Genomic DNA, 14,430 nt, shown 5'->3' with positions numbered 1-14,430 from the left:
AGGAGAGGGAGAAGGAGGGATTTGTCCTCTCCTCCTGGTTCACGACATCTTTTTTTTTTTTTTTTTTTTTTTTTTTTTTTTTCGGCTATCCAGACAAATCTGCAGCCTGAAACCTGAAACTGCAGAAGTGGCGTAGCTCACACAGAGTTTGCCACTCTTTGCTGTGCTCTCTCTTAAACTCAATCAGTTTACTTTTCTATCTTGGTTGCAGTCATCCTCCATCAGGGGGGTTTCCAATAGAGACACTTCTGCCACATTTCATGGTGAGTAAAATGATTTCACTCTTTTTTTATGTATTTTTTCCTGTTTGGGTTTTTTTTTTTTGGTGGTAATTTTAAGCTCTCGTGTAAGTCTAAAGTTTGAGATGTTTTAGCATCATGATACTTTCATATCAACACCCATCCACACAAAGTCAGGGCGTGACTAGTACAGTTAGCGTGAATAAAGGTTCAGCATTAAAGTGGAGACAGAATCTACATCATGGCCCTTTTTTCTGTTTTTGCCATTAAAAAAATCTGCTAGGTTTAGATGTTCCAAATGTGTCTTTGTGTGTGTTAGTGTGCATATGGCTGCCTTATACACATATGTTTATGCGTCGGCACAGATGTGTGGCCATGCTTATTTGGTCTGGGGTGAGTGTGTGATTAATTTTGAAGAACAAAAACACACCTCCCACCCCTTCTCTTTTTCCAGATGAGAGCAAAGTTTCATGTGGCCCAGCTTGTACACAGATGGAGACAGAATAAAGATGAGCGTGTGTGAGCTGCTGCCAGTTTACACACTGACTTAGCCGAGGGATGATTGTGACTGGCAAAAGTTTAGAAGGTCATTTCACTGACATAGGAAAAGGTGGTATCTAGCCATGCAGAAACTTTTTTCTGCATGGCTCAGATGGGCAGGATCCTTTATATGCTTTTACTTGAGTTTCTGCAAATCACACATTAGTTCACAGTTGAGCTGCAATGAATTCAATACATTTGTGGCAAGTAACGTAACTGATGAATGATTGAATATACGTGTACTCTAGTCATATTCCATTTTTATTCAACATTATATGAGATAGAAATGTACACTGCTAGTTGATATGCAGCAGAAATATGCAGTATACATTTTTTAGAGGTTTGATACAGTACACATAAATGTTTATTCCTAATAGTCTTGCACTGCATCATGATTCTTTACCAGTACAAATTAAAAACTTAAGTAACAGAGCTTATGTTTGTTTGTATGTATTCTGTCTCTCTGTCAGTGAGACAACATGATTTATAAACCTCAATTCCGGATGCTAATATATTAGATTAACGGTAATATATATATATTTTTAAAGGGACAATATAAATGTTTTCAGACAAATATTAATGACATGAAACCCAGCAATAATATTGTTTTAAATTGAATTTTACAATAAACACAAACATATCCTTGATGTGTAACATCTTCAGCAGACAGAATATTGTCTATCCTGATCTAGGGAGTTGAGAATGTGTAGTCTCAGGGCAGCATAAAGTGTCATTTATACAATTATCTGGGTAATACATTTAAGGTACAAACATTTTTTCACACATGGCACTGAAGTTTATGTTTATTTGTTATTTACAGATCCGGAGGGATAATGATGCTCCTGATGGCCCTTCATCGGACTGCTCTGTGTTTGCTGTTTTGCCTCAGCTGCAGCTGGGCCACACCTCTACCTTTTTACAGTCTGCTAGAGGGAAGTACAGACGAGGAAGAGCTCACTAACTCCACTTCCTCTCTGCCCACCAGCAACAGTTCCTCAGAGTACCAAACCACACCTGCTGTCCCCACACATGTGGAATCTGAGTTTCTTAGTCAAGTTAGGAGCTTTCTGGAGGAGAACATGCTTCTTATCCTTGTTGCATGCTCTTTCATCCTCCTCTTCCTTTTCATCATCTGTGGAGCAATTTTCATGAGCCGCAGGCGCAAAGTCAATGCCTACTATCCTTCCTCCTTCCCCTCAAAAATGTATGTGGACCACAAGGACAAAACTGGAGGTGCTAAACTCTTTAATGAAGTACCAGAGAAAGCTGCTCCTGAGCAGGAAGGTAAGCCAGTGGACTCCCACAAGCAGCTCCAGGCAGACATCATGAGGGCTGCAAAGGGCCTGCGCACACAAAATAAATCGACTGCAGCTGCAGAGGGAAGTGACCTCAGCCAGAAGAACGCAGACCACAGTCCTGAGAACGGCTCCAAACTAGAAGACAGCATCCTGGACCAACAGCTAGCCAGTCTTCCTGAGGAAAAGCATCCATATGAACTTCCAGAGAGTGAAGAAGAAGCATTAGCAGCGGGGAGCACAGAGCTGAACCTTCCTGGGCAGCCAGGAGATGATTCACAGGAGCCTCTGATGGGTAGGAGTCTGCGACCCCCCTCTATGCATATTCACAATGACTCAGCTACACTCCAGCTCATCGCAGGAGAGAAAACAGCCTTCTAAGTATGATGAACACTTTTACCTGGGAATACATATTTGAGACCAAGAATCCATGAATGGAAATTGTAAAAAAAAAAACGTTGAATCCATAAAAGTTGCTTAATTCAATTCATAAAGATGCTTTTTTTTTCATTATATCATGTTTGTATTCACTTAAGGAGGAAGGAATTCAGCAGCCTGTTAGCAATGCTCAGACTGGATATATATTATTATTAATTGTTTGTCATACACATGTGCAATGGGGTGATGCCTGTAACATCAGATATAAAACATGGTTATGTTTATGGCAGACCTGTGTTGTCCTCACAAATCTTTTTGTTGTTGTATTGAATTCCTTTCACATTCCGCACCATGGTAAACTACTTAGCACACAAGGGACTTCATATACACAAGAATTCATGTGCAACACCGTTTTTTGTGCATAAAAAGTTTTGGTTGGCATGCAAGCTCTGCACATTTAATTAAATATCTTTTTACATTGTAGGCATTTTAAGTTACAGCAGGAAAAACAGGTGAGTTTTATTATGAAATATAACATGAGAGAGATTGCTGATACACTGAGTACCAGCACAACAGAGTGCCTCGTCTTAGACTTTTTTTTTTTTTACAACTGTGATCCGGTCAGACACAAGGCTGCAGGCAGTGTGAATGTAGACAACACCTCTAATAACAGTTGAGAATTTAGAGTTGAGAAAACATTAAGCAGAGTGATACTCAAAGTTAAAAGTCTAAGTGCTGTTGTACTCTATGTCAGCACTACTAGAATGCCTATTGTCCAATCAAATTGCTTGATTGGAACTGTTTTATAAGAGCTTTATAATGACTATATTTAGTTCAGGCAAGCTACATGCAAGTCCACAGCCATGAGTGTGTTTGTAGATAACTGTGTGGACACTTCATATAATTTGTTGCACCTCTACTTTGAATGATATAAAGGTCTAATATTCGGACGGCTCAAAGTAATACAATAGACACAAAAAAATATATTTAAGGATGATTTATTGCAGACTGTCAAAGGAGCATTACTAAATGATTACACATGGACCCTTTCATTGTTTCAAGCCACTTCGCTTAGTTGTATATCAAAACGTCAGTGCAAGGGGTGCAGATATAGTGGGAGGTAATGGTGGGAATGCTGTTATTCTTAAGCAGTGACTTCATCACACCATCCAACACTCCTCCTCAAGCATCAAATCTCTAAATAAAACAGAATCTCAAGAAACAAGACTGATCTTTGTACCAATCAGTCTTTGTGTTGTGCGTTCACGTGACAGGCTGACAGTGACAGTTAGGGTTAGATCATCACAGACTAACACAGGAAGCCTGGTGCAACACTGCTGCACAGGGTGGTGGAGTCATATACTAAGGTTGACTCTTGAACACAGCAGGAAATCAAGGTTGTGACACTGCACTACTGATACTTCTCTTCTCGGCAGCAGGAAGAAAGCAGTGTCGCCCAGCTTAGTGCGTCATTGCTTTGCTTACATGCTGGCCCTGACTGCCTCCTGCTGGTCATCCTGTTGCTTGAGGCGATAGTCAGCCAGGGCAGCCTTAATTGCATCCTCTGCAAGCACTGAAGGGAAAGAAATTGAGGTTTAATTTATAGATGCACATTATAATCGAGGAACAAAATGAGAATGATTCACTAAAAACTTACTGGAGCAGTGAAGTTTGACAGGTGGAAGACTGAGCTCTTTGGCAATGTCAGTGTTCCTTATTGTCAAGGCTTCGTCCACCTGTGAAGAAAAACACATAGCTCAAAATCTATTTCACATGATGATAAGTCACAGACAGAAAAATGAACAATATTAGACGAAATGTCCAGAATGTGTTTACTTACAGATTTGCCCTTCACCCATTCGGTGACCAAAGAGCTTGAGGCGATAGCAGAACCACAGCCAAAAGTTTTGAACCGAGCATTCACAATCTTGCCCAGGTCGTCGACCTCAATCTGTCACAAAATTAGTTTTTTAAGGATTATTTAAAAGCAAAGTGAGAAAATACCATTAAAGCCTTTTGAGTAAGTAAGCCTGTTGTTTTTAACCATCAGATTAAAATGACTTATTGCTGTTATTTAAATAAAAAGAAAGCTGTGTTTTCCATGAAAAAAAAACATCAGAGGAAATGCTTTTTTATATCCATGAAATGAATAATTTAAGTCCAGGCGCCATCTACTGGTAAAACAAGAACATGATGTCTCAGTGCCCTATTTCATTTTTGATGAAGTCTTAGGTCGGTGCTTCATCCGTACCTGGAGCTTCATCACGTCTCCACAGGCTGGAGCACCCACCAAACCGGTCCCTACATTTCTGGAATGTTTGTCCAATGAGCCCACATTTCTTGGGTTTTCATAATGATCCACCACCTACAGGGAGAAAGAAAGGAAGCATTGTGTCAGGAAAAAACCCAAAATGTGTCATAATGGCAGTCTGCAAATAATGGATAACATGTGATGAAGAAAAATACTAGTGACATCCTCAGAATATTTCTGCAAATTTTTACAACCAGACAAAGAATGTGTAGAAGATTCGGCATCACTGTTCACACAGACGAGTTTGCATGATTACATAAGACGCAGAAATAAACAGATAAGCAGTGGATTTCATTGTCAGTGACATTGAGTACCGGATCTCCCCCTTCCCCCTGCGCTTTTGCTGAGTCACTCTGACCACCCAATATGAAGGGAGCTTGTATCCTCATGCATATCCCCAAAAAGTACGATATTCTTGACACAAAATTGTGTTATTGAATTAGATTATGTTTGTTGTAGGTTTTCTGCTCAAAATGAAGTCATCTCTTCATTTATAACCTTTAAGCTTTTAAAACTCAGTTGATGGTTAACAACAATAAGTTGAAATAAGTCACAATTTGTTCAGCAAGCTTTTAAAGAAACATTTACTTTCAACATTAAGTACAGTATAACATAGAGAATTGTTTTCCCAAATGGGATGTCAGACGTAAAGACAGTCCATTTTAAGTGCGTCAAAGCCACACATGAAAAAAGCCCTTAGACAAAGCTATATTCACTTTACACCATTCAAACATTAAACAATCATCTGTTTGCCAGTGTAAATTAACTTATTGATTGTATCATTGATTCTGATTTTCACACAGCCCTATTAATGTTACATCACACACATAAATTCAAACCAAGCATCTGAAATCTTCTTAAATTGTTACAGCTGAAAGATGATGCTTACCCTATTGAGAGATACACTGAATCTACAGGTATCACAGAAAATTTACATTTGTTTAGCACATTGTTATTCGACACAATACTGAAACCCTTAAAGCTTATCAACAGGATGTGACTCAAGTATCTAAGCTGTTGCAGTAGGTAAGTAGAGGACGGATTAGTGACGCCAATTTAGACTTCAATTTGGGCTGGCATAGCAAGCAATGAAACAATTACATAATGTTATTAAATCCATATTGTCACTTTAAACTAAATGTTTAAGTAAACCCAAAAACACGCTGACAAATGTAAGTGCAACCTGAACAAACTCACCTCTTCTGATTAACAGTGTCTACCTACGTAGTTCATTAAAACCATGTAAACAACCTGCACAGTACTATGATGCTCTGAATTATACAATGCGTAACACATGACCAACTCATGCTACTGGTATTTGTCTAGAACACTTTAGACTAGGTATTAGAAATACTATTTGTTTTACCTTCTTGTGGTAGCAACACTGAGTGATGAACTCCGGAGCAGAGAGCCTCCTGCTGAGAAAACCCAGAGGACTCAGACACTTGTTCGCAACGGTACTCGCCATGTTGAGAGAGCGAGAGTGAATGGCGCAGTTTAGAAGAGGAGAGCAGCTTGAAGTCAAAAACACAGTCTCATACGTCACTGGCAGGGGGGCGGGGCTTAGCTAATTCTGTTACTCGCATGTTACATCAACCAGTGCAGGCAAACATCTGCTTACTCATGATTTACACTACATAACACTAAAACACTACAAAACATAACACTAAAACATGACAAAACATTACACTAAAACACTACAAAACATAACACTAAAACATTACAAAACATAACACTACTTTTACCTGCTTTATGTAACATGACAATAAGTAAGGTCTTTTAGCTGTTTTTTGTAACATAACAATGAGTAAGGTCTTTTTACCTGCTCTTTTGTAATGTTAAAATACAAAGAGTAAGGTATTTTACCTGCTTTTTGTAAAGTGTCTCGAGATAACACTTGTTATGAGTTGACGCTATACAAATAAAAATGTATTGATTGATTGATTGATACTGTCAAGTGAGCCGGGGTCAACATTTTTTCATGAAAATGTTGGTCAACATTTTTTCATGAAAATTTACGACAGGTCCGGGGTCAACATTTTTTCATGAAAATTTTCGACAGGTCCGGGGTCAACATTTTTTCATGAAAATGTTGGTCAACACTTTTTCGTGAAAATTTACGATAGGTCCGGGGTCAACATTTTTTCATGAAAATGTTGGTCAACATTTTTTCATGAAAATTTACGACAGGTCCGGGGTCAACATTTTTTCATGAAAATTTTCGACAGGTCCGGGGTCAACATTTTTTCATGAAAATGTTGGTCAACACTTTTTCGTGAAAATTTACGATAGGTCCGGGGTCAACATTTTTTCATGAAAATTTTCGACAGGTCCGGGGTCAACATTTTTCCATGAAAATGTTGGTCAACATTTTTTCATGAAAATTTTCGACAGGTCCGGGGTCAACATTTTTCCATGAAAATGTTGGTCAACATTTTTTCATGAAAATTTTCGACAGGTCCGGGGTCAACATTTTTTCATGAAAATGTTGGTCAACACTTTTTCATGAAAATTTACGATAGGTCCGGGGTCAACATTTTTTCATGAAAATTTACGATAGGTCCGGGGTCAACATTTTTTCATGAAAATGTTGGTCAACATTTTTTCATGAAAATTTTCGACAAGTCCGGGGTCAACATTTTTTCATGAAAATGTTGGTCAACATTTTTTCATGAAAATGTTGGTCAACATTTTTTTATGAAAATTTACGACAGGTCCGGGGTCAACATTTTTTCATGAAAATTTACGATAGGTCCGGGGTCAACATTTTTTCATGAAAATTTTAGACAGGTCCGGGGTCAACATTTTTTCATGAAAATGTTGGTCAACACTTTTTCATGAAAATTTACGACAGGTCCGGGGTCAACATTTTTTCATGAAAATTTTCGACAGGTCCGGGGTCAACATTTTTTCATGAAAATGTTGGTCAACACTTTTTCATGAAAATTTACGATAGGTCCGGGGTCAACATTTTTTCATGAAAATGTACGATAGGTCCGGGGTCAACATTTTTTCATGAAAATGTACGATAGGTCCGGGGTCAACATTTTTTCATGAAAATGTTGGTCAACACTTTTTCATGAAAATTTACGATAGGTCCGGGGTCAACATTTTTTCATGAAAATGTTGGTCAACACTTTTTCATGAAAATTTACGACAGGTCCGGGGTCAACATTTTTTCATGAAAATTTTCGACAGGTCCGGGGTCAACATTTTTTCATGAAAATGTTGGTCAACACCTTTTCATGAAAATTTACGACAGGTCCGGGGTCAACATTTTTTCATGAAAATTTTCGACAGGTCCGGGGTCAACATTTTTTCATGAAAATGTTGGTCAACACTTTTTCATGAAAATTTACGATAGGTCCGGGGTCAACATTTTTTCATGAAAATGTTGGTCAACATTTTTTCATGAAAATGTTGGTCAACATTTTTTCATGAAAATGTTGGTCAACACTTTTTCATGAAAATTTACGATAGGTCCGGGGTCAACATTTTTTCATGAAAATGTTGGTCAACACTTTTTCATGAAAATTTACGATAGGTCCGGGGTCAACATTTTTTCATGAAAATTTTCGACAGGTCCGGGGTCAACATTTTTTCATGAAAATTTACGATAGGTCCGGGGTCAACATTTTTTCATGAAAATTTTCGACAATTGACGGTCAAAAAAACAAAATAAGAATATTAACATCATAACCACATCCACTACAGGAACAAGTGCAGGGGGAAGATATATTTCTGTGGTATGAAGCCTTGAAACGTCACCTTGAGCTGCAGGTTGGTTCTCTTGAGGAACTGGATCTTTTCTTCAATCTGTCGCCTTTCAGTTTCTCGTTTTTCAATGGCATCACGTTGAGACTTGAGTTCGTTCAGTTGCTTCTTCAGCTCCAGTTTCTCATCGTCAAGATCAGTAATCTAGGTGTTTGAAGTTTATTAAAATGCAGGATCAGTGATGTTAAGACCAAACATTATTTTAGAGGAATGCTGCCCTCTGTTGGATACTAAACCGAATAGCATTCGCTAGTTATTCCTTCAGTGGCAAATACTGTATATTCTCTATATTATCGATGGATGCCAATATTGGCAAACATTCCACATTTGTATGCTATCTATTGTTGCTAAACACAACAAAAAAGTGAATGTGCTTATTTTTTTCTCCATGTCAACCTTTCCCTGCTCTGACTGAAGGGCTTTCCTCATATTAAAGGCCACACTGCTTTCATACAGAGTCTGGTAGGCAGGAATAGTCATTTGAATCTCATCTCTGACCCGCGAGAGCAGCAGGCCCCTCTCAGCACAGATGATGGTCACCTGTCTGATGAGCTCATCTTAAAGAAACAGACAATGAGTAAATGCGTAACATATTTGAGGAGAAAAATGTGCTTTCAGTGGTGAAAATGCTTAAGAAATTTAAGCCATGTGTACACAAAAAACTGGTTCAAATTCTTGTTCTTTGATCCTCAATCCTTGTCAACACAATAGCTTCAGTGATCACAAATATCAGAGCCTCCTTCTCACCAAAGCACTGAGGATAGAGCTCCCTGCGGACAGGGCAGATTCCTGTCTGTCTGGCCTGCCTTTGTTGCAGCTTTGTGTCCAGCAGCTCCCCTAGGTGAATAACATCTGTTCTTGTACAAGGTGCACTGGACACTTGCTGCACCCACAGCTGGGTTCCTTCAGTCCATTCCCTGCAATAACAGAAGTTTAGATAAACTAATGACACACTGTAGATGGATGCAACTGTACCTGGGTGGAAGGATGGCGTTTAGGATCTCCTCATCTTCCTGCTTGGTGGTGTCAGTAGAGGTGGGTTTTGATTTTGGAGGTGGTGGAACAGGGGTAGACTGTTCCCCCACCCACTGTGGACTCACTTTTAAAGGGGCGCCCCTGTTGTGAAAAGTATTTCATGTTACACAATGAATCAACTTTCTTAGCCTGAAATACATGATACAGTATATTCGTCATCATTTAATAACTTTAAAAAGCTTTGGGGATTGAAAGATGTTGGTAAAAAAAAAAAACATAGAAACACCAGCCATTATAGCTGGTGATTTGCTGTCAGTGCTTTTGCTGATCAAAACTGGATTGTCGTATTTGAGGAGAGATTCAGCCGGTGGAATCATCTTTTTGAATCTGATAATTTGAACAAAATAAAACCAGAAACTCCTTTGTCTGTGATTCAGCAACAGGGATATCGGTGCTGTTTCGAAGTATACTATTCTTGCTCACTGCTTTTGTTGTCATAGCAACAGTGTCCCAGCGTTCCTTCTCAGTTTGACCGTCTGGAATCAGTGTTTAGATTAATATCATAGATTAATATTTAGTAAGTGGTTTTGTATCTTTTTTTTTTTTTGTCAATGCGCCACACATGCATGCTTGTCAGCTCATTTTTCGAGTATTATGTTGCATCGTTTATTTTCTTGGTATAATAATGTTATTTTTTTAAAAAGCACTACAAAAGACGACAGCTAATGGCAATACGAATGTTCGCTTTTTTATTATTATATAGCCTAACATTCTTAAACGTTTGTTAAAATATATATATATTTAATTTGTTCTCAAGTAACCGAGAAGGAACACACGGAACGATTTACAGTAATCCAGTCGAGAGGCTAAATAACATACAGTAGCCTACATAAAGAAAAGTACAAATGAAAGACAGTAATATACTGAATATAAAGTAAAATAAACCAATAAAGACGCATTTAAAACAGTGAAATTATTATTCAAATAGAGGGAGAAAGGTTTTATAATAATGCAGACATTTGTTTTATTTTCTGTTGTTAATTTAAAGTAGCGATTTCAGACGGGACTTTAACTCGAGATTAAAAAAATGATTAAACAGGGGTGGTGACGTAGTTCCGGTAAAATCTCAGCCAGCCTCATCATATCCGGTTTAATTTCCGGTTTCTGATCGCTTTCACTGCTGCTTCTAAAATCCGGCGATGTCGGGGAAAAGCTATAAATTTCAACGGACTATTAGTTCTACAGCCGAGCATTGTTGTGTGCCGTTATGCGCCGCATCCAGTAAATACAACTCGGCGCTCAGTTTTCACACGTTTCCAAAGGATTTCGAAACAAGACGAAAATGGATTTCTGCGATTAGGCGAGATCACTTCGCGGTCAGCCCTCATACCCGCGTTTGTAGCCGGCATTTTACAAACGAAGATGTTCGTGAGCCCCTATCTGAGACAGCTAGACGATTGTTGAGGAAGGGAGCAGTCCCTGCCTTGTTCGAGTGGAACAATTTCTCTCTTCCACTTTCAGGACAGGCGGGGGAGAGGAGGGAGGTGTGTGAGAGGAGGGAGAGGCCAGTAGAGGAGCAGGACACATCATGTGAGGAGGCAGCTGGCATCACACATGACCACGACTACGCTGCAGCTCCAGATCCGGCACTTGTAGACCTAGCTCTCGATGAAAACAAGGCCCTAAGAAGTGAGATCGACCAGCTGAGAAAACAAGTCCAGACACTTCACTTGAAGCAGCGTTTTGGCATTCACCGGTTTGCAGGCTCAGACGGAGACATACGTTTTTTCACAAGGTAAAGACTCCAGCATTACCTGTTAACCTACTTTCCTGGGAGGTGTAAATGTGCAAAACAGTGACAGAGACATTATAGACAGCTGTTCATGTGCAGATTCAGCATTAGACATCTTAAGGTCCGTCTGATTTACTAAAGGTTTGCATGTGTTAAAACGTGATTTACTAAAGGTTTGCATGTGTTAAAACGTGATTTACTAAAGGTTTGCATGTGTTAAAACGTGTAGCTGATCTACGCATATCTTAATGAGTCCAGCTTGCTGTTGAATTAATGAAACTAACATGCAGTGCTGCCTCAAAGTTTGTGTGTATTGCAGGATTTAAAGTATGTGGCAATGTAGAGGAATAGCAGCTGTCAGAATCCTTGTACATGTAATATTTAATACATATTATTGTGTGTTTGTGTGGGTGTGTGTGTAAGAAATCAAGGCTATGGTAATCATATTTTATGGTGGTTTGTTTTAAATAAAAAAATACAACCATTCAAATTTGAATATTAACATCTAAATGTTATTATTTAAGGTTTGGATCTTATGACCTCCTCATGCGCTTCTGGACCCAAATAGAACCTGCAGTACCATCTATGGTCAGGGTGACACCAGCACAGAGAGGCAACTTCACAGAGCCCACTTTTCCAGCAGTAAGTACTGTTAATAATGAAAATAGCAACAATAATTATTTCTTCTCCTTTACCAGCTTGACAAAGATCAGTTTGGATAGAAATAAACTGATTTGGGAGAAACTTAATGCAGCTATTCATTTGTTCTTAACAGGCTCACTCGTTGCAGCCCGTAGATGAGATGTTCATGTTTTTGAACTATCTTGCACTTGGTTTGAAACAGCATGACCTTGCTGACCGGTACGGAGTCCACCAGTCCACAGTCAGTCGCATTATAACAACATGGAGCAACTTTCTGTACGCTGTGCTTGGGTCAGTGAGGATCTGGATACCAGAGGAGAAAATTAGGGAAAATTTGCCAACAGAGTTTAAGGACTACGCAGACACCACAGTCATCCTAGACTGCACAGAGCTGAGGTGCCAGTGTCCAACATCACCGCATCTCCAAAGCGAGGTATACTCTGCATACAAGTCCAATTGCACTCTCAAAGGGCTGCTGGGAGTTGCACCTCACGGGGCAGTCACCTTCATCTCTCCGCTGTATGCTGGATCAATTAGCGACAAACAGATCACCCGAGAGTCTGGAATTCTCTCCCTTTTGAAACCTGGGATGGCTATCATGGTTGACAGAGGTTTTCTTGTTGATGACTTTGTGCCATGTAAGATCTACAGGCCGGCATTTCTCTCTGGCAGATCTCAGATGTCCGCTTCTGAGGCCAGGGAGACACAGGCCATTGCACGTGTCAGGGTGCATGTGGAGCGTCTCATACGCCGAGTAAAGGAACACAAGTTCTTCGAGACAGAGATTCCACTCCGGTTTTTTGGAAACATTAACCAACTTTATTCTGTTGCATGTCTCCTGACAAACTATGAAAATGGGCCTCTTGTTAAGTCTTGGTCCAAGAAGCCAGAGTAGTGTCGGAATCTGGGCTGCAACTGTTCATTGATTTTATCTTTTAGGGCGAAATGATAATCTTGTAATTAGCAATTATCTGTATATATTAACATGAAATCTGTTTGGTGTTGTTGAAGTCATTGAATATTGGTTTGTTGAAATACATTCACTTTGGACCCAGATTTCTTTTGCTTACCTTCTTTTCTTTAGAAATTACATTTATACATGAAACAACACTCCTACAACAACATGCTATTGATCACATTATATTGCAGAACATACATTCTCACAAGTGTAAAACATTTCATTTTTAAACACAATGGAAACATTATAACCAAAAAATGAACGTAGTGCAAAACAACAACATACATTTAAAATTGAATCCACCATGGAGAACACACTGCTGACGCCTTTGCTTCCTACTGAGCATTTTTGCTTGGCAGTCTAATTTCAGTCTAGCCATCTAAGGAAGTGCGTAGGTACACATAAAAAAATAAATGGTAAATTTTCTCTTTGATTTTTTTTGTGGTTTCCTTGTCTCTGGGAATTCTCTGGATTAACATGTCTTCCTGTGTATAGACAACAAAGTCACACCAGTCTAAACCGGAAATCAGCATCTGACCCTGGATTTACCAAAATAAAGGATGGGACTTTCTGAGTGTGTGTGTGTGTGTGCCCTCACTTATCTTTGTATAAGGGCAGTCCACATAGCTCACTACATTTGGGCAATTAATTTCTAGGAGGCCAAAGACTTGTTGCCCCTGTGGGTCATAGACAATATCATCAGGTGATGATCCCATCCATGGTGCGTCAGGGTGTCGAAAATTTTCATGAAAAAATGTTGACCAACATTTTCATGAAAAATTGTTGACCCCGGACCTGTCGTAAAAAATGTTGACCCCGGACCTATCGTAAATTTTCAAGAAAAAATATTGACCCCGGACCTGTCGAAAATTTTCATGACAAAATGTTGACCCCGGACCTGTCGTAAATTTTCATGACAAAATGTTGACCCCGGACCTGTCGAAAATTTTCATGGCAAAATGTTGACCCCGGACCTGTCGAAAATTTTCGTGAAAAAATGTTGACCAACATTTTCATGAAAAAATGTTGACCCCGGACCTATCGTAAATTTTCAAGAAAAAATGTTAACCCCGGACCTGTCGAGAATTTTCATGAAAAAATGTTGACCAACATTTTCATGAAAAAATGTTGACCTCGGACCTATCGTAAATTTTCAAGAAAAAATGTTGACCAACATTTTCATGAAAAAGTGTTGACCCCGGACCTGTCGAAAATTTTCATGAAAAAATGTTGACCCCGGACCTGTCGTAAAAAATGTTGACCAACATTTTCATGAAAAAGTGTTGACCAACATTTTCATGAAAAAGTGTTGACCAACATTTTCATGAAAAAATGTTGACCCCGGACCTGTCGTAAATTTTCATGAAAAAATGTTGACCAACATTTTCATGAAAAAGTGTTGACCAACATTTTCATGAAAAAGTGTTGACCAACATTTTCATGAAAAAATGTTGACCCCGGACCTGTCGTAAATTTTCATGAAAAAATGTTGACCAACATTTTCATGACAAAATGTTGACCCCGGA

General features: G+C 39.0%; 4 protein-coding genes across 5 annotated transcripts; 2 read left to right on the top strand and 2 right to left on the bottom strand.

The window, feature by feature from the left end:
• Window positions 1-62: 62 nt before the first annotated feature.
• tmem119b (transmembrane protein 119b) lies at window positions 63-2,743 on the top strand. The gene is made up of 2 exons (XM_061060765.1): window positions 63-263; window positions 1,600-2,743. The coding sequence occupies exon 2, from the start codon at window positions 1,613-1,615 to the stop codon at window positions 2,453-2,455; it is 843 nt and encodes a 280-aa protein (XP_060916748.1). The 5' UTR covers window positions 63-263; window positions 1,600-1,612; the 3' UTR covers window positions 2,456-2,743.
• A 691-nt stretch (window positions 2,744-3,434) lies between these two features.
• Window positions 3,435-6,285, bottom strand: LOC132991845 (iron-sulfur cluster assembly scaffold protein IscU-like). Its single transcript, XM_061060767.1, has 5 exons — window positions 6,130-6,285; window positions 4,704-4,817; window positions 4,293-4,403; window positions 4,110-4,188; window positions 3,435-4,025 (listed from the first exon to the last, which is right to left on the bottom strand). The coding sequence occupies exons 1-5, from the start codon at window positions 6,229-6,231 to the stop codon at window positions 3,934-3,936; spliced, it is 498 nt and encodes a 165-aa protein (XP_060916750.1). The 5' UTR covers window positions 6,232-6,285; the 3' UTR covers window positions 3,435-3,933.
• Window positions 6,286-8,471: 2,186 nt separating this feature from the next.
• On the bottom strand, window positions 8,472-9,731 carry LOC132992616 (axonemal dynein light intermediate polypeptide 1-like). Its single transcript, XM_061062047.1, has 5 exons — window positions 9,718-9,731; window positions 9,513-9,653; window positions 9,285-9,454; window positions 8,918-9,094; window positions 8,472-8,683 (listed from the first exon to the last, which is right to left on the bottom strand). Exons 1-5 carry the CDS (start codon window positions 9,729-9,731, stop codon window positions 8,472-8,474), a joined length of 714 nt encoding a protein of 237 aa, XP_060918030.1.
• A 658-nt stretch (window positions 9,732-10,389) lies between these two features.
• Window positions 10,390-13,308, top strand: ftr97 (finTRIM family, member 97). Of its 2 annotated transcripts, none has more exons than XM_061061363.1 (3): window positions 10,390-11,307; window positions 11,829-11,946; window positions 12,149-13,308. In XM_061061363.1, the coding sequence occupies exons 1-3, from the start codon at window positions 10,712-10,714 to the stop codon at window positions 12,839-12,841; spliced, it is 1,407 nt and encodes a 468-aa protein (XP_060917346.1). In that variant the 5' UTR covers window positions 10,390-10,711; the 3' UTR covers window positions 12,842-13,308. The 2 variants fall into 2 exon arrangements, with proteins under 2 accessions (XP_060917346.1, XP_060917345.1); XM_061061362.1 differs by having other exon boundaries at window positions 10,391-11,307; window positions 12,080-13,308.
• The last annotated feature ends 1,122 nt before the right edge of the window (window positions 13,309-14,430 follow it).

This window comes from Labrus mixtus, chromosome 17, assembly GCF_963584025.1.
Source record: "Labrus mixtus chromosome 17, fLabMix1.1, whole genome shotgun sequence".
Classification (NCBI taxonomy): Eukaryota; Metazoa; Chordata; class Actinopteri; order Labriformes; family Labridae; genus Labrus; species Labrus mixtus.
The sequence above is the reverse complement of the archived record's forward strand: the minus strand, read 5'-3'. Positions and strand labels throughout refer to the sequence as shown.

Bases quoted from the DNA above. Each gene is read 5' to 3' on its own strand.
- LOC132992616 (XM_061062047.1), bottom strand. The intron at 9,455-9,512 runs GTACAGTTGCAT...CTGTTATTGCAG, and splicing joins AACGCCATCCTTCCACCCAG to GGAATGGACTGAAGGAACCC. The intron at 9,095-9,284 runs GTGAGAAGGAGG...TGTTTCTTTAAG, and splicing joins GCTCTATCCTCAGTGCTTTG to ATGAGCTCATCAGACAGGTG.
- ftr97 (XM_061061362.1), top strand. From the start codon at position 10,712: ATGTCGGGGAAAAGCTATAAATTTCAACGGACTATTAGTTCTACAGCC. The intron at 11,308-11,828 runs GTAAAGACTCCA...TTATTATTTAAG, and splicing joins GACATACGTTTTTTCACAAG to GTTTGGATCTTATGACCTCC. The intron at 11,947-12,079 runs GTAAGTACTGTT...TGTTCTTAACAG, and splicing joins CAGAGCCCACTTTTCCAGCA to GCTCACTCGTTGCAGCCCGT.
- tmem119b (XM_061060765.1), top strand. From the start codon at position 1,613: ATGATGCTCCTGATGGCCCTTCATCGGACTGCTCTGTGTTTGCTGTTT.
- LOC132991845 (XM_061060767.1), bottom strand. From the start codon at position 6,231: ATGGCGAGTACCGTTGCGAACAAGTGTCTGAGTCCTCTGGGTTTTCTC. The intron at 4,818-6,129 runs GTAAAACAAATA...TTCTCCCTGTAG, and splicing joins AGTGTTGCTACCACAAGAAG to GTGGTGGATCATTATGAAAA. The intron at 4,189-4,292 runs GTAAGTAAACAC...TTTTCTTCACAG, and splicing joins AATGGGTGAAGGGCAAATCT to GTGGACGAAGCCTTGACAAT.